Genomic DNA, 23,505 nt, shown 5'->3' with positions numbered 1-23,505 from the left:
CACATCTTTAGACAGATGGCAAAAAAATTGGATGGAAAATGGATTCCCATTTTTAGCCAGCTTCTGACCTTGTCAGCACAGAACTAAAATTCATGAGGCTTCAAGACGCAAAAGCCAGAAAGCTGATTCGTAACTGCTACTGTTAAGGAAGCATCAGATGGAGTCACTCAAAGTGACAAGCTCCATCTCAAAGGCCACCAAGGAGCTCGGTAGTTTCCTGCCTGCCAAGTTTTGAAACAACAGGCAAGAACAAGTCAAAAAGCTTCTCTGCCTCTTCATGCAGCCTTCAAACTCATTTCTCCTAAAGACTTGTTTGCTTTCAAAAGAATGAAGCCATTCACTAACTGTATGTTCTGTTTAAGGAACATTTTCCATAAAAAGTCATATTTACAGTAGTTTCAAGTCCTGCTAATCTAGTGTTAAATTTTACAGAACAAAACCGACTCTCATCAGCTGATCAGATTCACTAGCATTCATTAATTTCCAAAACCCTCACCATTTTCTTCGGTGCAGTAATAAAAATTTAGAAATCTAATCTAAAAAAATAAAATTAAATGCATCTTGCACACGAATGTGTGCCGTGTGTGAATACTTACATATACAACTTGCCAGATTGATAGCTTTTGCAACTCAGTGAAGAATAAAACACCCCACTGAGAGAAATAATCTTCAAAAAAAGAAAACTCCCACTGATTTGAGAACAAATGTTCAGTTTTGTGCCATGGATATTCTTTTAATTTGCTTTCAGTAATACATACCAGAACTTTCACTCTAAACTTTTTTCCACACCCTTAGCTCCCGTCCAGAACCTGTTTTAAACCTCATTCTTGCGATTTTTTATTTTTTTTAAATACATTAGAGAAAATTATTAAGAATTCTGTATTTGTTTTGCTAATTCCTTTCACACAGATACGAAGTTGTACATAAAATATGAGCCAGGACTTACTTCCCCCATGACAGCTGAACTGCAGAAATAAATTTGTTATTGTTACATGAGAAACAGTCGTGATTTTTAATCCTAAATTACTTTAGTTTTCAATATGCGCTTAGTTGATTGTTGTTCTTAATGCAGAACCCAAAGTGGAAAAAAAAATGACATGAAATCATATTGTATAGAAGGTTTTATTGATGGCTAAATTGCTGTCATTTAAAATTAGGCAAAGTACTTTAATTCTTATCTAACAGGACCAAAAAGGAACTGGCTATTAAAGATTTACTTCTGTAAGCCTTTAGGTTGTCAAATACATGTTGTTCTGCACAACTTCTGTGCTGCCGGCAAATGACTGCATTCCAGCTGCATAGCTTACATTATATGCTTCAGCACACAGCAAACAACAATCTTAGAATTTATCACTTTTACCTGTTACATTTTTAATTATGTTACAATCAAAAACCATTTTCTTCTCTGCAGTTATGTACAGTATAAAACAAAACCCAAGGTTTGTGGTACAAATGTGTATGATTTGATCATATACAGAAGACAACAGATTTTCTGAAATAAGTGACAATTATTTTCTGCGAATGAGACTCCAGGTCAAGATCACTTTAACTGACATTGCAGCATGACACTTTCCAGAAGCATGAAAACTATATTCAGTGATGCAAATCTTCCCATTTTGCTTCATTTTATGACTTACGTGGACAAGTCTTATCTGTGTATCCTACACAACCAGATGTGTGTGCATCAGCTCACTATCTAGGCTTGCTTTGCACTAGAGAAGCACTTAAATGAATTTTCGTTGTTTAAATGAATCTTGATGTCTGAAATATTTACAGAAGTACATAGGACAATATTCACATTACTGTCAAGTGGAAGAAAAAAACTACAGGGAAGGAAATGAACATGCAAATCAAATGTTAAAGAATACACACAAAAAAAAGTCACACTGAAAACTGGGACAGCATATTACAGAGCCAAAAAGGAAAAGTGTAATTCCAAACAACAGTGACAAAGCCTTTCATTTGCAAATCAAATCTTTACCCACAGCAACACACAGAATGCCCTGGCAACCACTGCCCCCGTGCTAGTGGATTCCTGCAAGACTCCAGGGAAGAAATGCAGGTTCTGCAGGTGACTTTCTGATCTCTCCTCAAAATGCTAAGCAATGGAATAAAAGCAGTTTTTAAAGGAAGATGCCAATATAGAAAAGATTTGCAAAACCTGGGAGCCAAAACTTGATTTCCCCTTTCTGATTCCAAATTATCAAGAGACACTTCTATTAAAAAGAAAATTACAACAACAAAAAAACACACCCTTTTCCAGTTTATTCTTCTCCATACTGGTTTCCTGTTAAAATTCAACTGTGAGCATGAGAATTCCGTACAACACCAGAACCTCACAGATTTCTGGAACAAAGCATTAACAGCAGGTATAAATCATAGGCTGTATTTTCCCCATTACATCAGTTAAAATGAAAACAGCTGTAATAAAGATTAGCAACCAAATAAAAGGTGTTTAATCCAACCTATAAATATCCTCTATAAGATTTTTTTTAAAAAAGAATAACTGGTTTATTTTTCTCCAGGCTCTAGGACAGCAAGAAAACTAACACTGTAAGAGTGAGAAACTGCAGGCTAGGCAGATACACAGAGAAGCAGATTAAAAAGGGACTGCATATGTTACTGTAGTCTACCTTCCCCTTCCCTCCTCCCCCTGAAACACCGCTTTTAAACTTCAAAAGAAAAGAACATTAAAAAAACTAAATATTTTTAAGTTAACTCAAATTATTCTAGTTTTTTTTAGTTTAAAGTGAATGCTTGTTTTTGATCCGTATTTCATGTGGTTGGTTTTTTTTTTTTTTGCTTTTGTATTTTTCATAATTGTAAGAACATCACCATTCCCATCTTTTCCTATTTTGTCCTCAAACAGCAGTCTGGAAAACAAAGTTCAGTATGTGTTGAAGGGCAACAGCAAAGTTAGCAAAGTGTATAAAACTTGCTATTTTGTGATGATGCTTCAGTCAATAGCTGTCAACCAAACTTCAGTTACTCATGCAGCATGGACTGCCTTAAAATGACATTGTCAAACATTTAAGTTATAAATACAGTATTTGGAGGATGTACACAAGATTTCCCATGCATCACAAAAGAGATAAGTCTTGTAATATAAATGACACTTAGTTTTACTAGTTTTTTGTAAGTTATATTGCCAGTATCTCAAACAGAGGGCTCCAGGCACTTTTCAACAAACTGTCACTTCCCTAACATAAATCCCAGATTTGAAAGAAGTCAGACTGGCATAAATTAGAAGTGGTTACTGTGAACAGTTTACTACAAGGCTGCCGCCACAGAACAATTCTCAGTATCTACCCTGCATGAAGCTCACCACTGCAGCTATTGAAAACGTTAGCAGAATTGCTGGCAACTGAATGGCTCAATGACTTAACACTTTTCTCCTCTGCTAAGAGAAAAGTGCTTTAGAACACCAGCACTGGCACCACCGATAAACTGTACCAAGGAGGCTTACGTATTTACTGCTTGTTACATGACTGTTTGTAAACACAATGACATATCTGACCTTTGTATTAATCATATTTCAGTATATATTTTTTAATCCTTTGTAAGATTTTGGGGAGACAGCAATAAATAAAATTAAGGCTGGAATGACTTAAGAGCTTTTCCTCAGACCTGTTTTAGAAGTTCCCTGTAATCTAATGTCATACATGCTTTGGATAACTGAAAAAAGCAACAGACAGGTGATTTGAAGAAAGTCAATTGGTCCTAATCCGCTGCTGACTAAACAACATAATTTGACAGTAGCCATTGCTATATAAAGGTCCACTCCAAAATGAAAGTAATGAAGATGTGGAGTTGCATGTCAAAGCTTTCCTCGAGAAAGAACACTATGAAAATCCATTTCATTCAATAACACAGCCACTGAGCATTGCCAGCGTGGCTTACTAAGCAAGCCACATTGGTATTTTATCATCCCAATTCTTTCTTGGTATTCTTCTGTAATTTAGTATATATACTGTTCCATTACAGTATTTCAGCATATACTAAGCATATATACAGTAAACAACACTGATGTAAAATCTAAAAACGTCACTCAAGAAGTCTCCAGTAGATGGCCTCTATGGATAAATTTACAATTAACTTCTGTAGTGAAGCAAAGGGCTTTCAAAAAACCTGGCTCACCAAAACATTTAGACTTATGCTCAGTAGATACATATAAAAAAGTAACCACCTACACATTTATCCTTTTCATGAACTATACATGCGCCACAAAGAAAAAATTAACAGCTGCAACTGGTTTGTTGGGTTCACACCAAAAAAAAAAGACAAAGAAAGAAGAATAAAATTTATTACAAAACATGTTGAAAAAGCAATGACTTGCCGACTTCCTGCTCTGCTGCTGTAGGCAGAACATAATGTGACTGAATGCTCTCCGGAAAACCAAAACAAAATTATAGCACAAGTACGTTGCTGTATTAAAATCGTTTTCTCTTGATAATTTCTGGTTTCCAGCTGACAGGATGAGTTTCCTCAGTCTAAAAGGGAAAAAAAAAGCAAAGTCTCATAAGGATTATTTTTAACTTGAAATCAATCTGCAAGTAAAGTTTAGTTTAAAATATTAGTTACAAAGGATTTATATATATTTTATATATAATAGTATAATTACCTAATGTATTATGTAATTCATTTACCCACATGAAATTTTAATATCATTCCACTGCCTGAAGTGCATGACAGAACTTTTTCTGCCCCACCCCCCCCAGCAACAAAGATAAAAATCAGGTTGCCAATGGCAGCTCAAAAAACACTGTAGTGATCAAAGCATCAGGAACAGTCAATAAGTCAATGTCTTTCAGTGGTGTACACTAGTTTTGGCAAATGCCACAATGTCTGCAGTTTGCTCAATAGCAAAATGTATAAAAAAGTTATTCCTCTACAAGTTGCTCTAAGTTCAATGGTTTAATAAAAAAATATTTACACAAGACATTCTGAAAAGCTATACAATAATTTATTGCCTTCCCTGTTAGTAAATGGATTCAGATTTGGAAATAACAGTTTGAAAATAAGCTATTTACTCTAAACTCTAGTCATTTGTCTTGACAATTTTTTAACCTAGATCATATATGGAAGTATTATAAAGGTTCAAAATTTAATCTTTTTGCTAATTAACATTTTAATGATTAAAACCAAACAGTCCCCTAGTGGCTTCAAAAGACAATATACACAACTACTTTAATGGTATTTATCCAAACGTTCTCATAAAGGATTTGTGCAGAGGAGCTGATGGACATAAAACTTATTTGTTCTATAGGAGTTAGTAAGAAATTAGGAGTGGGCTGCTGTCTTCTTTACATTAATGCATACATATTCTTTTGAACATATACAGACTTGTTTAATCTGTTTTATTAACATGTGCCTTATGGACATATGTAACAACTTATTTGAAATCTGCTGATTTCATGAAAATACATTAAAAAGACACTTTGACATACCGCAGTATCATCTTCTTTGTATACTTTTATGGTTTTATCAGCTTCAGCCGTTAGCAATCTGCTTTCTGACTGGTCAAATACACAAGCAAATATTCCTGATTCACTGTCCAAGGAGCCTGGCTGTACAGCTGCATGTACCCTCTGGAAATTGTATCCAGTTCTCCAGTCCCAAAGATGCATAGTACCATTATCAGCTTAAAAAAAACACAAGAATTAGTATTTTCCTAAAAACAGTATCAAGAACATCTAATTAATTTATCAGAATTATATCTGCTGAAATATTCATGTATTCAATAATTCAGGCCATTGCCTTGTGTTCTAATTACTTGTCACCTGAGAAAAGAGACTGACACCTTCCTTGCTGCTGCCTCCTTTCAGGTAGCTGTACAGAGTGATGTACTGGTCTCCCCTCAGCCTCCTTTTCTCCAGACTAAACAGTCCCAGTTCCCTCAGCCACCCCTCGAGAGTCTTGTTTTCTGGTCCCTTCATCAGCTCTTCTCTGCACACACCAGAGCAACTCAATATCCTTCTTGCAGCGAGGGGCCCAAGACTGACCACAATATTCAAGGTCCAACATCCTATAAGGTTTCCCATATTCTGCTGGTTTCCTTCTTAGCTAAGGAAGGCTGATCTCGTTTAAGCAGGTTGATGAAGCTTCCTCTGAAGCTCATCAAATTTTGCCTCAAGTATGATACACTACATCCCAAGGCATAGAAGTTGCTTTGAAAGCAAAGAAAGGACTGGCATTCTGAATATTAAGTTCTCTGTTCAGTAGCTCCACTAAAATTGAACAAAGAGGTATCAATGCTTAACATTTACAGAGGTACCAGTGTAAACTACTGTCACTATAACTACTAGTAGCCTCAGAGGATTCATAGCAATCCAAAGTGTGTATTTAGAAGGATGCTCTCAAAGGAATTTTTCAGTTAAATACAACCCCACTCCAATAGCGTTATGTGGCCTAACCAGATCTACTAAAAGCTTTCATTTCTCCCTAGCAAGAATTCCTGATATTTCAAGAAGGGTGCTACCAAGGTATGATACTCTAAGGTAACCTCGACTTATTTTAGTTATCATGAAAATGTCAAGGGGATGGGAATAATCTATTAAATTTTAATTTTTAAGAAAAGTCTACAGAATCTTACTAAAATAAGTTGTAGAGAAATAAGTTTTTCTAAGGCCTCAACCACTACTAACATGGAAGTCCTACGGTGGCCTTCTAGAAATGTCTTCAAAGCAAAGCAGAATGAAAGAGAAAAGTCCAGTGTTCTGTAGAGTTCTTGCTCTCACTGTGAGTGCACCAGTTGTCAAATAGAGCTTTGTCAGAATTTTAAAATCAAGGGTCCCTTTTACTAGTAATTGAAAACACAACCATGGTAGGCTGGCCATATAATTAGCTATCTTCCTATTTGTTTAAAGCATTTCCATGTTACTCCACACCATTAGCCTACAAGGAACACTGTATCAAATGGAATCAAACTCAGTTTGGAACAATGAAATGTAACTGAGATGTTCTAAAAATTATTAGATTTTTGTTATTACAAAACCAGAAATCTTTGTTAAGTGTCTGCTTCTGCAAACTCATGGAACCTGTCTTAAATTGAACTTTCTATCACATCACATTGTGAATCGAGTCCAATCCTCATTTACAACTACCAAAAGACTATATAAGCAAAATCAAGAGGAGAAAACTCAGGTCCTGCTAGTAATTTGGTGCAATACAGTTTAGCCTCAACTTAATTTTCCACAATAGCTAGAGCTTTAACAGGACAAACTCATAATTAAGTAATAGTTCTAGGACCTCAGATATTTGGGTTTAACTTCCTGCTTCAACTGTTTTCCTGCATTATTGTAGAATTTCTCTAGAGCTTCACTCTAAAGCCACTGAATTATAGCTTTTCTCACATTAATTAATTCTATAATAGTATCTACAATAAACAAACAAAAAACCTCAACAGAAATGACCAGTTCCTACTGTTTAGACAGTGCTTTAATGAAAAGATCTGAATTCAGTTGGGATGTCTACAAGCTACTTTTATATGCTTGCCCCTAAAAAAAAGTCTACATGTGTACTCTTGTCTTGCACAAACATAAAACTTCCAGAACCATCAAAGATTATGGTTTTAATAACACATACTTCCAAAGTATTTTTGTTGCAGTACTTGGGTAATTGACATAAAATAATGCTACATGCAATATGAGATAATGAATGTTCTTACATGAAACTATTCATGATCAGATATAGGAAGCATTCAGAATTCTCCTCCATTTGACTCAAAGAGCCAAAAAAAAATTTGGAGATAAGCTACTAATCTTGGCAACAGCCAGCTGAGAAGGGGAAATCTCTTCCCTACTAGAGTCTTAAAATTCTTTTCAAACATATTTTTGGGCTTGCAGCTCAGTAACAAAGAAAATGCCGGTGACCCTACTTGCAGCAAAACAAAGCTGTAGGCTGTAGCAGGCTTCTTATCCCAGAAAAACGAGAGTTCAGTGAAAATCTTTGTCTAAGGACCTCCAGCCATATATTCATAGCATGGGGTGGAGGGGAAGGAATATGAACATGCATTTCTCATTTTACCTCCTGATACCAAAACTCCATCTGAATTTACAGCCAGTGTGTTGATAATGGCATTGTGACCAGAGAGGTTCTGAATGAAGTTTCCATCTGGGAATTTCCATTGCTTAATATTATCTGGAGAACCAGATGCAAATGTGTAACTGAAAGAAAATACACACAGTATATTAAAGCTACAATATCTGTGAGTATAAATAACACTTTGTTCAAACTACAGCTGAATGCTAGTTGCAAAATTATTTAACACTGCTTTTCTGACATTTGTACTTTGCATAAAATTAAGCAGTTTTATGAAGTTATGAATGAAAGCATGAATTAATCTCTCTCTACTGTTTTCCTTTAGTTTCTTACATAACCTAAGCTTTACAAATCACAAGGCTCTCCTATACCATACAGGATGTTAATATGCAAACAAACATTAAAAATGCACATGAAGTTTTGGACAGCGTAAAACGTAATATTCTCATTTGTTGCTATTCTGACAAATTTTCAGGTATAATGGCATCAGCAGCAGAAGTATATGGGGGGTAAAATAGTTATGGCTAGTCTTCCAAAACCACACGAGCAAGGAGAAAGCACTGCAAAAAAGTGAATTATGTGAATTTCTTTTCTCCATTGTTTTAATGGGCATTAACAGATAACTTTTGATGCATCAACATATCGTATCGTAATTCAGAGTGTTTCCAGTAACACCTGCTTCAAAGATGAAACATCCACAAGAAGTTTCTTTTTAAGGTCAGTTAGATTGAAACATCTTATGCAGTGAAGCACATATTGAAAAAAATCCTTTTGCATTAGTCACTGCTTCCTTTGCACATGCACGATTTTATAAAATGCATTACTTCCTGCTAATAATCATTCAGTTACATATTTAGCATTAGCTTTATAAAGCCCAGTGCAGCTGATTTTTCAAGGATCATGTCAAAGTACATGCATAAGAAATTCCGTGGGGGTATATAAAATATATTCTGGGGATTGCTAATGTACACCATTACCAATACCTGGGAAGCACAGTGTAATATATTTGAGAACTAAGAGGCTACCAATATGTACATTTTTAAAGCATTCTACACTTGTTTTTTTTTTTTTTTTAAATACATTAAGCCCTACTATTCCAGATCATCATTTGCATTAGCTTTCCCTAACTTCCCTAGGTTATGAATTAGGGAAGTGTAAAAGAATGAGGAAAACTTACTGTCTTGGATGTAGTATTACTGCTCTTACAGATTTCTTGTGATTTGTTAAAGTAACACGAGTTTTTCCTGCCACTAAATCCCAGAGTCGTATGGTAGTATCATGACTGCCTGCAATGAAAAGAAAATAGTAAAAAACATTTTATTTATTCTTAAAACTGTTACTATTTTTTTGATAAGTCAACCAAAACTTTACATGTGAAAGAAAAAAATACTGATATCTTTGTTAGGAAAATAAAACACTAATGCCATCTCAGAAGAGAAAGATGAAAGGTTGTAATAGTCTTTTTATGCAGTCTGAAATTCAAAGAGAACTAAGTAGTTACATAAAGCTGTATATTGGACATAATGGGAAAGATGCACTTCATTTAATCATGGTACTAGACACTTAACTGCATTGTAGAGAACTGGACTATTACAGAATATTCAAAGTCTCAATACAAATTACAAAAAAATTTAAACATCATAAAAACAGGAAATGCAGAAAATCTTTTAAACAATGTACAGCCATATTTCCCTAAATATATCATCAATTGTATGAAATAACCATTGCATGGCCCATTTTCAACAGAAAGCTAACAAAAAAGTGAATTAAGTTAAAGATAAGAGTATGAACCTCACATCATTAGGTTTATTATCAGGTTTATTGCATAAACCTAATAATAATAAAGTATTATTAAAATAATAAATATTTACATAAACCTAAATAATAATGAAGGTTTATCACATAAACCTAATCATGAATGTATTTGTTAATCATGTTATATGTGAAACCATGCCCATTATACCTGTAATAATTTGTGGTTCTGCAGCTTGGCACTTCACTGTCGCTACCGCATTTGTGTGTCCTGATAATGTGTGCACGCTGGCTTTTGTCCTCACATCCCAAATCTACAAATCCACAGTAAATAAATTATAGAGGTCAAGAACAGAAGCATATTCAATGTATTTTAGGCATTGTCATGATTATATGAGTTCATTGTCATAGGTTTACAGATTAAACTACGATGTTTAAGTTGTTTACTTCACCCAACAGTTCATCACGACTGCCCCAGCTCTCAAATTTCAAGGGGAACAGGAAACCTGCCTTTAAGTTATCCAGATGTCTAGAAATTTAAAGTAATTTACCATAAAAACAGAACATTTTCTAAATACAGTAAAATGAGTGATCCTGTATTTACTTAGGTAGTCTACCTACTAAATTAAAAAAATAGAACATTCTCCTGAAATGACACTTTTTTGTTTGTTTTTGGGGTATAACCAAAGGCTTTATTTTTTTCTACACAGGAAGACAAAGTTAACAGAAACCTTCATTGCATTTTCATCTTAATACACGTTCTTAACATTTGCTAACTACTCACTTTTATACATTGAATATATTAAAAAATATCAATGTTATACTTACTCGTGCTGTTGAATCTCTGCTACATGTTACCAGTACATCTATTGTTGGGTGCAAGTCTAAACCATAGACAGCACTTAGGTGACCATGGTAATGTCTGATAACCTACATGAAAAAAAGACACAAACTTTTAACATCTTCAAAAGAAGATTTCAAGTGCTTTGATTTTTATGTTTCCCAGTACCAACTAATTCCGATTAAAGAAACTACAGCTTACCTTATTGTATTCAAGATCCCAGCATTTCACCTGTTTGTCTTCTCCACAAGAAAAGAGGTATGGACTTCTTGCACTTACTATCACTCCTCGTACAGTACTGATGTGTCCCGTCAAAGACAATTTCAATTTGCCACTAGCGAGGTCCCAAATCTGCAACAAAACAGGTATTTTGAGGTAGACAAAAAAACCTACACTGTGATAATGTGAGAAAACAGCCCAGGTAAAAAGCAGTAGGATTAAAGTTAAAAATTACAGCATAAACATCTACTCCTCAACTACTACCATATAACAAATGAAATACCAAGTAGTAGTAATACTCCATAAATCTTGTTCCATTTGTGACTAGGTAGTAAGAAAAAATAAGTTCTGTAGCTCTGTACACAGCATTATGTGCACAGTAACCAAGAAATTGTTTCCAGGAGCTAAAGACATTTTAAAATGTGAAGGGGGTGGAACAGAAAAATTTTATTTGTTAGTAATTTCTTCCAACCTCTTACCTTTATAGTTCTGTCAGCAGAGCCTGTAACAAACCACTGATTTCCTGGTTCTACTGCAATACATCTCACCCAGCCCAAGTGACCACTGATAACCTTTAAAAAAAAGAAACATTTTTTTTTTCCTAAATCAGGAAAAATACACATATATTAGTCAATAAAACTTTCATTCTCAAACACTACAATTTGTTAGTATTTGCTGAGAAACACATGCTCCTCAAAACAATCAAATCTGAAATTAGATCTGCAAAGAGTTTAATTTTTATTTCTACTTTAGTAGAAATTTACATGTCATACACCACACCTAAGAAACGTGCAACAGGGAAAGACCCTGCTCCTACAAGCAATTTTTTCAAATCTTTTGAGTCCAGACCATTGTGGTTCAACACTTGAGGCTTCACAGAAAAATACTATACTTAAGTGCAACTTCCTTATATCACTGTATAGGGCTTGTATAATAACTAGTTCAAGAACTATTACATAAAATCTTGGCTATTAAATTATATTGGCAAATAATAGTTACCACTTAAAACAAGCCACCACCTCCTTTTCCCCAAGTAAGGGGTGATACAAGTATATCAAAAACTTTCTGGTAACAGAGTACTAGAGACAAATCTCAAGAAATGCTCTACTGATACATGGCTTGCTTACAGCAGCCTTTCTGTTTCACTGACTTCTCTCAAGTCACACAACTAAAATCGAAATCCACATTTGGCCTCACCGGATGCAGTACTTCATGAACTATCATACAGCTAATTTCAAAAGACCTACAATGCAACAGAAGTTCTTAAGCAGAAATTCTTTGGAAAGCTAATGTGTATTCTTCAGACCAGATGAGACCTCAGCCACATACATTTGAAATATCTGCCTAGGTTTCTTCATAGTCTAGAAAAAAACACAAGCATTTCCAAGACACAAATATAAGAAATAATTTACTCGACCTACTTTAAGTCCCCATCTTCCTTCCTCAAATGACTTCAAATTAAGCTTAGGAAGACCAGCTGAAACACAGTTCTTAAGTAGATGAGATGAAACCCGCACTTGGTGTTCTATCTATGCTTCTACTTCCAAGTTACTTGAACAAGCTTTTGTCCCACTAAGCAAAGATTCTGATAGCAAACTTCTGCTAACAAAGAGTTGACATATAGAACGAGCACAGTGACTTGAACTGTACTTGCTGTAATTTTCTTCTTTACATCTGTACTTCCTCTTTGAAAAAAGTGCTCGCAATATAGTAGGCATTTGTCATTTGTTTGCCTTGTATCTCTTCTAGGTTTATTTTGATGACACTTGCAATAAATGATATTTGCCTTCATTTCTATACAGAGCATGTTCTAATACTGCTGCATTCAGAATCAAATATATATATCCATTTTTCAAAAAAATACTTCTTACAATTAGCCTTACGCCTAATTAGTAAAACAGCATTTAGTACTCTTCTGAAGATTGAACTGTCTATAGGGTGCTATATCTAGATGAACAGTACAAAAACAATGCAATCCTGATACCAGAGCAGGAGATTTTCTCATCTCAACCAGCCTGATATGCCTAAAATAATATTCACCCTTTCTCAGACAAAATATAAAATTGCTTAAGTCTTATAGGAAGAATTAGCCCCTTAGAAAGGTGTGCATGTTGAAACAAATGTACCTGAAAAGTTAAAATCTGAACCAATACATATGCTTAGAGATCTTCTCTGCATCTCAGCTACCCTGCCACATTCATCACCAAAATGTTTGATGATTTGAGATTTTGGGGGAACAACTATTATTACTCCAAGAAAATTAATTAGATTAATTTATAATCAAGACTAAGTCTAACAATTGAAACTGTAAAGATAACATGCAATTAAAGTGCTCAGCTTTTTCCTCCCTTTTCCATAGCAATTAAAAGGAGTCTGGTGCTTGGACATTGACATTAAGTGTTTTTGGAAATTACTCTCTCATTTTGTTACCATTGCTAGACCAGCTACGGTCATTTCTTTAGCATGTCATTAGTTTCATTTTTTGCATATTGCCTTTGAGTTCCTGTACCAAAGAATATGATGAGAGAAAAAACAAAACAAACAAAACCCACGATCTCTAAGAAATGTATTACTATGGGTATACTTACATAAACAAAAGAGGTAAAAAGAATAATCAGTAAGTAACTTACTAAATAGAAGGAACAATGTTTGTAAACACATTTTTTGTTAAGGATAAGTGTGTATACAATTTAGGTGTGATCACTTTTCTTTTGATTCTATTTTATGAATGAGAAAGGAATTAAAATCTGTGTGTTCGGATCTTAATAGAACATAAACCATTAGTTTATCTGAGTTCATGTCATAAGTTTGTAACTTACTCTGTACAGCTTCCAAGGTGGATGCCACTGAGGTTTGGGCATGGTGGGAGCCTTCTTTGCCACTAATGCAGAATTTTTGTTTCCACCAGCTTCCATCATAGCCTGTAAATTAAAAAGGTTACTCTTATGCTTTAAAACTAATCACTTCCCGCAAAACCTAAAGCTTCCTTGCTCTGACATCTCAATACCCATCAAATTTAGTAAGGAGATCTCCACACAACACATGAATACAGAACCAACCTGACGAACACTACCTAATTCTCACGTTAGACATGCAACAAACTCACCACTGACATCCCAGGAGGCTGCGAACGTTCAGATATTCCAGCATGCCTGTAAATCTCACCCACACCAGCAGCTGTCCGATTTGCATCCAGCCTAGGGTGAATGAAAACAGTTGACTGATTGGAATCAACTTAGTCTTTCATGAAGTAAGTGATAAGGTATCTCTGAGCTGTGTTCAGCTGAGTCTCCAAGGATGGAGATTCCACTACAGGTTGCCCAGAGGGGTTCCAGTCTCTGAACACCTCAAGGTAAACTTTTTTTAACCCATAAGCAAAGGCCCTCTTTTACTCTAATCAGAATTCCCCATGTTCCCACTCCTGTCCACATGCCTCTTATGACACCCAAGAAAAAACAGTGACAACAGTGTGTAAACAAAGATCATACCTGGCCATGCTAAAAGGCTTTAAGTATTTTATAAAGTTGAATGTTCATAACACTCAAAATAGCACTTATCCCAATTTTTGTTTTGTCCTGAAATTCCCCCCGATTACAGAAGCATTAACAAAGTAACACAGCAGTACCTGTTCTGAGAAGCGGGAAGTGCTACAGCTAAGGACTGAGCTGCAGATTCACTAGGCATCCTCTGGATCTTAGTGTCTGCTGTCAGAGCCACGCCTTAAAAAAACAACATAGCAAAAGCAAAGACAGCTATTAAAAAGAAAATTTAGTTAAGTGCATTATATAAACACATTTACACACAGACCTATCCACAAGGACTTACGTCTCTGTAATACTAAATAATGTCATATAAACCAGAGAATTTTCTGTGGAGTCCAATCCACAGAAATTTTAATTTTGGTCCAAATCCATTCCACCGTGATTCTACTGCTTACAGAGGTACACAAATTCTAGAGTTGCAAACAGTATGGTTGTCATTGCAAACAAAAGAAGCCTAACTAGTAGCAGTGTCCATCTTCTTATCCAGCCTCAACCACTGTGGAACTCCAACCACCACAGTAAGAAACAATATTTTGAGAAGTATTTGCTGATTTGTTCCTTCAAAACAGTTTATTATGTGGTACCTGTGTGTTGACAGGTATCATAGGGTGGTGCAGGAACTACAAAAGGTTTAGTCCTAATTAAGTGAAAATTTCAGACCAGAACTTTTAATTTATCATCCTAAGAACAGCAGATCACTTTAGAAACCAAGCAACAACAAAAAATAAGTAACTCAAACCAAAACAAACAAAAGCAAATTTCCCAACAAACCAACCCTCTTTTAAAGGTGTAACGTTGGTGCAGACTGGTGAATTTATTCCACTCCCATTTCTCTATTTTTTTCCCTAACCGAAGTTCTGGCAATTGACAACAAAGACAAAATTTGGGTGAGGTGCCCATGTTAAAACAAGAAAGAAAAGCAACAACAAAAGGAAATCTAATGTTTAAGCTCAACATACCTGATTTTGTTAACCCACAGCTACAGGCAAGTAAGCACTTCTGAACTCTTATTTGTTAACTTACAAATCAAGCCACAACACATTTCGCACTACTATTGTACTAAACTTAAGCATTAACAGTAAAAGATGAACAGACAAATCTAAACTGCCACAAAGAGGCTGATCAATGACAGCAACAATTAGCAATTGTCAATGCAACAACACAGGAATGACCTTTCCAAGCATACATGAAACCAACTGACACTACAGCTATTAGACACTACTGCGCCCTTCTCAAAGCAAGGCTGGTGACACCTACATCCTTCTGGTCCGTGGAAGAAAAGCAGGATGCATCTCCCCTTGTCATTCTACTGCCTTCTAGCTGCAGTCCCCCTCCTCATTCACAATAAATCTCTAAGAGCAGCTCTGCCACGACAGTGGAGGCACTAGGAATCCACAGGTCTTGGCTAGTTCTCCAAGAGAAAGTGAACCACAAAATCAGGGAGAGAATTCCTAGAACGTTTTTTGACGATGTTACCACCGGAGAATTCTCACGGAAGCAAATGACATCCTCAGAGCAAGATCACATCCACAGAGGCTTCGCAAGAAGACACCGCATCTTTATCAAATCTTACTACCTCCTAACCCAGAACGTTTATCAGCCACAAAACTCTGCATCAATACTACGAAAGACTCAAATGTTATTTCCCACTACTGTCAGCTATTGATTCACTGCAACAGGAAGCCTGCTAGGATGTGGGATGCCTGGCAGGCAAAAAAAAAAGTTGTCAAAACTCAAAGAATTTTACTTACCAGGCCCAGATGGGTATGGATGTGTACCCGTTATCATATATTCAAGTTCTTGTCCTAAAAAGCAACAGAATTTCATATTAATAACTGTATTTTCTACTACTTCACAAAATAATGCTTTCAAGCAGGAAATTGAGGAAAACAGAGCAAAAGAAACCTGCAATCACTTAATCATTTCTAGTGAACTACACAGAAGTTTAATTCTTATTTTCATTGATTTGTTTTGATTATCTGTTTTCTAAAATTCAGTAGTAAAATAACCTCTTAAAAATAGCAATGACTTTTTTTTTCAATCCAGAAGGACACTCTCCCAAAAGAAAAATCCTTCACATTGTCAAAGATGCCTTTCAAAGTAGATAAAATATCATGAAAAAGGATTCAAGTACACAAATAACATGAGTGTCTGACATGCAAGCCACTCACAAAAACTCATTGTGTGTGATATCGGAAAAGAAATATACAAGCAAAATTTCTTTTTTCTTAAAATATTTTCAGTCCTCAACATTTCTCATTCTCAGAATACTTTCAAATAGAGTATTTCAGAAAAAAATCAACTAAAATGAGAAGGCATTTGGCATTCTTCAGAAGAGAAATTTCTATATGGATCTCTCCAATGCACACATTTTCTATATGTAACCAAACCAAACATAAGCTGAAAAAAACCTACAGAATCAAAATAAATATTTGTTTTAATAGCTGCCCAGCTAAAAGAAGTCTGAAAAAAAAATCTATGGAACAAACAAAACAACCAAATAGCATGTCCTTGACAATCATCAGTTTGTAAAATGTGAAGCACTTCCCTGACTTTTTTTTTTCTCTAATACCCAAGTACAGCATACACTAACACTACCTTAAAAAACACTCATTTTACCAACAAGTTAAATTACACAGCATCATACCATTCCCTTGTTAAAAGAAACCTTTTCCTTGTCCTGGATCACTTACCTCCTGTGGACCCTAGCAAGGAAAATACCAAAGAATGAAAAAACAGATTTTAATTTCCTTCTGAGTCTTTGATGGGTTAACAACACAGTCTCCAGAACGAAGATCACTGAGACTGTTACAAAATAGAGAAAAACCACACCGCGATGAGCAAACTGACCTTGATTTCCAGAATACTGTTTATGTCCATAAGGATCCCCAGTGGCTGGGCCTCCTTTCTCCCTCATGTTTTCTTTAAGAGTAGGCATGTGCAACACCGAGCCATACTCTGTACGCAGTTTGACTGCCATCTTTACTTTGTGGCTGTTGGAAGAACAAAGCACAACCCTGATTAAACCCTGACTTGAACTGTTATAAGTTCTGAAATATTTCAGAAAATGTTTTATACAGCTTACTTTACAATCCTTATTTTTTTTCTTCTTTCTTTTTCTTCTTTCAGCATTAGATTGTTAATTGTGTAGAAGGAAACATCTGAACTTGCCCCTGGGATGGAGCAGTCACCAACAACACAAAACTTTGAGGCATGCTCATAATTTACTGACCACAGCACTTACCTTTCATCATCTAATGGTATAGGTTTGGCATTATCAGCTACAAACATGTCATGGGTCCTCTTCAAAGACCTGAACACAAGTGTGTGCACAGAATGCTTTTGGACTTCCTAAAATAAAGCAAAGCATATTTAAATAAATTCAGCCAAGATTAAATGAAAAATTGAAAACCAAAACATAAACTGAATTGAGTAGCAATTTCAGACTTCGGTAGCATTAGACAGATGATATAACAACACTGTTTAGTTCACAGAAAACACCGCTCCCCTTAGAAACTGTTATATACTGTCTTACACTTCTTATCTGTTTTAATTCAGTGTTTACTCAAAACAACATTCACTTTCTTGGAACTACAAGCCAAAAACTTAGATCAAACTTTCAGCAGTAGCATCTATATGACAAATGCATAAATATGCAAATGTTTTTCTTCATGTTTTCCAGTTGTTTTTATATGTAAACAGTACAGCAACTGAATCTGAAAAGATTTCTTTAAAAATTATTTCACGAGCTCCAGGAAAATGAACAAGGGCAATCATCAGTCTCTGAGCACAGTGTGACTTTGTTACGTTTTTGCTACTAAAAGCAAATCAAACTTAAAATCCCATTCAGGGAAAAATATGCAGAATTCAAAAGCTATTAACTTACATAGAATATTAATTTATCATCAGTATATATAAATCAGTTTTTAATTCATGTCTTCCTCCCAGGGTACAAAAAGAAGTAATTAGAAGTACGAGCCTGCTTGCTTTGGTATGCAAAAGTGAAGCACCCTGTACTTGTTCTGTATGCCACCAATAACAGCAACGAACTGGAAGGTACGTTAATAACTTTTGGATATCACTCTGCTGCCCGGCCTCCATGACCTGTTACACAGAGGTTTCCCCCCTTAAGCTCTTCTATTTTCTGTCTTTTTGCCCTGAATACTGCCTGTCCACCTGCCATGGTATTACTCCCCTAACTCTGCAGCACCTACAGGGAGATTTTTGCACAGGCTCAGTGAGCTCCTGCGAACTGCAGGTACTAATTGAAGAACAGAGCACTGGGACTTGGGCTGGGAATCCCACACAGCTAAAGGAATAGGAACTGCAGCAGCGAGCCGCTACTCATCGCAACACGAGTCACGGAATCAGTGGGGTTGGGAAAGCCCTCCAGGAGCACCCGGCCCAACCGCCCCGCTACCACCACCGTCACCCACTAAGCCATGTCCCCAAGCACCACATCCAGCCTTTCCTCGAACACCCCCAGTGACGGTGACCCCACCACCTCCCGGGGCAACCCGCCCCAACGCCTGACTGCTCTTTCTGACAGAACGCGCCCCCCCCGATCCCCCCCGAGCGCCCCGCACCTCCACCATGGCGCCGCTCCCTCTCGCCTCCCGCCGCCGCCGCCGCCGCTCGCAATGGAGGCACTTCCGGCGTTCCCCCGCGCCGCCCTGGAAGTGACGTCTTCAATGCGCGCGGGAAGAACGGCGGTGGAGTGAAGCATGGGGCGTGGCCAATCATGGGGCGCGGCCGCACCGCAGTGGGCTCAGCTACGCCGCGCGGCCGGCGGCGGCGCGGAGGTTGCGGGTTCGAGTCCCACCCCGCGCCCCCAGGCTGCAGTTACGGGGCCCGACGCGCGGGTGCGGTGTTTCCCTGCTGAGAGCAGACAGAGGCCGGGTTGGGGTGGGGGAGCAGCGGCCTGTGTGGAAGTTTTAGTGTTTCAGATCGTATCCCGATGCCCTGGCAGGTTTCCCACTTGCCTGCGTAAGCCAAATAAGCAACCGCACACATGGAACTGCACACAAACCTGCCCCTTTTATGTGCCATGGGATGGCAAGGTGGGATTAGTGCCTCACACAACTTGCCCGCTTCACACAACGACCGTCTCCTCTCTTTCATGGTGCTGATGGATCATTTCTGGTGGCAATAGCTTGACATGTGCTGCCGGTGGCTTCCACTGCCTGGTCTGGGCCGGGGTGATGCCCCTTGCATCCATTACGGATGCTGGGGATGAGGGTGGGCCGCAGACGTCCCACAGCTGCCACAGCAGATCCCCGAGATGGAGGATACACAAGGTGTAAAAGGAGATCTGGAGGGAAGGGATTTCAGACAATAAAACAAAGATTTACACAAAAAGTAATGAGTGTCTGCTTGACTACTGAACCTGACGTGGAAATGGTTTAAGGGCTAATCTCTGCCAATGGATAAAGTACAGTGATGTACAATGATACGCACCTTGCAATGCTTTAGAAAACCAGAGGTCAAATTAATCTGTTATGTTTGCATTTTTTTCTAGCAGATTTATTCTAAGTTGAAATATAGTCCAAGATCTTCAATAAATCATGTCAGCAATATTCATGAGAATATTCACTTTATTCATTTTTTTGAATCAACTTTTTTTTTAAAAATCTTTTTTTAAATTTTTTTTAATCAATTGATACATCTACTACTTGATGTGTTCTTGCATGTCAGCTATAGCTCTAATTCCAGGAATAACAAGCTATGTCATTTATTTATTTATTTATTTTTACAAATGACCACTACGGAAGGGATGACTGGTAGATTGAGTATGCTTTCAGTGCTGTTTTTAAGACCAAAGTGAACAGCCCCCCTCATTAATGTTTAAGAACTTGCTTACTCCCAGAATATGAAGGTAACGTTAATTCTCATTTACCAGAAACCTTTGAAATATTTTTTTACCAGTAAAAGGAACAAAAGAGGACACCTGAGATGAACATTTAATTCCACAGTATTCTTGTCACAGTATGACATTATTACAACACTAGCAGCTTCAGAGAACATTTCTAAATCAACTGGATGTCTTTTTAAATTTAATTTAGTAACCATCACAGAATGTCAGCAGCCCAAGAAGTCTCTGTTCCCCCTCACCAAGACCACCTCAGGGACATGTTCAGCTTGGAAGAGCCAAGATTCAAGGATGGGGGTTTGTGTAAAGAGTATGGACAGCCAAATCGGCAGAACAAACACGAGGCGGCAAACAAATATGCATTCCTAGAAACACACACATACACCTCTGCCCGTAAGTAGCTCTCCAGGACAAATGCACTGTACAAAGAGATGTCCTGGAACACCACCAGATCAATGTTTTGTTTTTACAGTTCCTAATAGCAGGTTTGTTGTGGTGTCACAACTATGTGAGTCTGAGAAGATCTTCGCATTAACCATGTGTGTTGGGGAGAATATGACGAAAATGCAAGGAAAAAAAATCAGGTGTCCTGTTTGGAAAAGAAAGCCTCCTCCATACCATTTTTAGGATAAATTTAAGCCCTGCTCTTTGCTTTTTGTAAGGCTATATTCAGTCCTTATAAAGTGTCAGCCTAGCTGTGATGGTTGCAAGCATGAAATAAAAATCCCATCTCATTACCAGCAAGCTAACCCACGTAGATTAAGTTCTGCTGCCAAAATATTTTGATACATGCATGTATGTTTGCCAGTATACCTTGCTCACTCTGCAGTTCCAGATTTAGACTGTCATGCGGGAAGCTTTTTTTTTTTTTTTTTCTCCCAGAATAATTTGTGTCCCTGTACAGGCACAGCTTTGCATAAAAATCCTCTCCAGCAAAAACCTTTGTGGTGCAGACACATCCTCCACCTACCAGCTGAGGCCCTGCACAACCACTGCTGGGGCATCTGCTCACTTGACCCAACACCACAAACCGGATATTTGTTGTTCATGTGTTGTGGCTCCTGGTAATTCCTGGGGAGATACTAATGGCTAACCCTCTTGGGAAGCCAAGGAAAAGCACTGGAGCAGAGAGGGTCAAAGGCTGAATTTCAAAGGGGAAATCCCATCAGAAAGCAGATGAAACTGGGGTTTTCCTGTGCTGGGACTCTGCAGCAGGCTCAGCTCCCGTGCCAACCCCTGCCACTTGTGCTGGACACGCTCTGCATGGACATAGCCACCTTTGGCCACCACATGCAAAGAGCTCTGAGCGCCTGAGGAAGGACACCATGAGCTACTGCAGAACATAGTGGTCGTTTCAGAATGAATTCAAGACAAATATCATGAAGATTTGCATGGACCAAGGCAAGATAATTTAAGGCCAAGTTCCTAACTCAGGACTAGTGGGACGCCATTTTAGTTCTCCACTGGCCCACTACCTGTAAGCCCTGGGAAGAGGCTCAGCATCACTGTGCCCCTTCCTTATACATAAAATGAGGGTGACCGAACTTTCACCATGGTACGGTGTGGGGAAAACTGCATTTGAGGTTCTGGTAGATGCCCAGAACCAGTGATAATGACAGGGCGTACGGTATCTTGGCTGGCATCGTTACGTATAAATAACATGTTGATGATGTCAGTTTTGGCCGCAGACAGGCTTCCTTAATTTCTGTAGGGATAAGTTTGTGTTCTTCCAAAGCTAATAGTGTTAGTGTAAGTGATGTCCTCACACAAGGGATCATATTCAGGGGAGTAAGAGCTTCCTGAGCCATGGCTCATTTGGGGCCAAGCTGTTTAATGATTAAACCAGCCAGGTTAAACAGTTTTCATATTTCGAGAATCTCCATAGTTTACCAGAACTCTGACAACGGCATGAATACAGGAAAAAGAGCTAAAACAGGCAGTTTTTGGCTGTTCTTGTCTTTGTATCACAAAATCTCCTGCTCCATTAGGTTGGTCTCTGAAAGAGAAACTCAGCCTATGGCTTGCTCCTGCTAATGTCCTCAGACATCGATAGGAATGACTTTAAAATTGTGCAGGCCTTCATTCTGCACATTTGAATTAATTCAGTATAACACAATCATCTGTAATACTTGCAAAAATTATAGGATATGCAGACACTGAAATGTTAAAACTGCTTATATGAGAGCAGTGATATGCCATATTCTTAAAAAGTATCAGAAAGTATGATCCACTGTGATTACAAATAACTTCATACCATATTACTTTAAAAGATTATTAAAAGTATTTAAATAAAGGCTATGATGTACTCTTCTTGTGTTAAAAAGGAAAACAGGAAATTAATATGTAAAATGTTGTTATTTTAACTCATTTACAATGTCATTGCTGAAGTAATAAAAAAGCATTGCTTTGTGCTTACAATATTAATCTGATCTTTAATTATAGCTGAGCAATGTTTTCACACTTTTTTTTAATGTAATGAACATAGAATGATTTTTTTTTTCTTTGTCAGTTCTGAGCAGGTCTAGTTAATTATCTAATTTTTTAAAATAAATTACCCTACTCATATAAAGTTTTACAATTACAGAATTTATATATTAGCACTAGCAGCTCTTTAGGAGTATTCAAAGCTCAGTTTTATTGGCTAATCCATCCTGTATCCATTGAATTTATTGTACAGTTATTTATTTATTTATTTTGTTATTGTACAACTGAAATGCAGGATGTGTGCAAAAGAAATGTGGAATTTGCTTTTTAACAGTTTCTTGAAATGCACTGTTTCTACAAACCCTGCTACAAACCACATAGCTCAGTAGAAGGCTCATCAGCAATGAAAGTAAAAATAAAACATGAATCTTACATAATTAGTGTGAATTTCTTGAGAAAAATTAGTTTACTCATATGTACTGTACTTAAAATGACCCAAAGGCTTGCATATCCAGGTGCCATTAGAACTATTTAGAAGGGTGTAGCATTCTGTGTGAGGTGAGTTTAATTCAAATTTAATACGCTATTACTGAAGCATTCAAATTTTCATCAGGGAGAAAATAAGCAAGGAGATGTCACAGTCAATATTTGACAACATTTCTTTGGATGTTCACCTTCTCAGCTGTCAATTTTTTTTCAGTCTTGTAAGACTCGTAATTTTTGAGAACATGGTAACTTGTGTAATCTGAGCAGGAGGTACTTTTAAGTTTTTAAACATTTAGTTGATGCCAGCAGCAACAGAGGTCTCTGGGACACGT

General features: G+C 37.1%; 1 protein-coding gene across 1 annotated transcript; it reads right to left on the bottom strand.

Annotated features, from left to right (window-relative positions):
- Nucleotides 1-1,106: 1,106 nt before the first annotated feature.
- On the bottom strand, nt 1,107-19,117 carry PLRG1 (pleiotropic regulator 1). Its single transcript, XM_083834427.1, has 15 exons — nt 18,981-19,117; nt 17,639-17,745; nt 17,245-17,387; nt 16,146-16,199; nt 14,478-14,571; nt 13,959-14,049; nt 13,672-13,773; nt 11,332-11,424; nt 10,835-10,984; nt 10,621-10,722; nt 10,004-10,106; nt 9,218-9,326; nt 8,026-8,165; nt 5,448-5,641; nt 1,107-4,490 (listed from the first exon to the last, which is right to left on the bottom strand). The coding sequence occupies exons 1-15, from the start codon at nt 18,987-18,989 to the stop codon at nt 4,431-4,433; spliced, it is 1,551 nt and encodes a 516-aa protein (XP_083690553.1). The 5' UTR covers nt 18,990-19,117; the 3' UTR covers nt 1,107-4,430.
- Nucleotides 19,118-23,505: the final 4,388 nt, after the last annotated feature.

The sequence above is a fragment of the Anser anser genome (genome assembly GCF_964211835.1).
Source record: "Anser anser genome assembly, chromosome: 4".
Lineage (NCBI taxonomy): Eukaryota > Metazoa > Chordata > Aves > Anseriformes > Anatidae > Anser > Anser anser.
The sequence above is the reverse complement of the archived record's forward strand: the minus strand, read 5'-3'. Positions and strand labels throughout refer to the sequence as shown.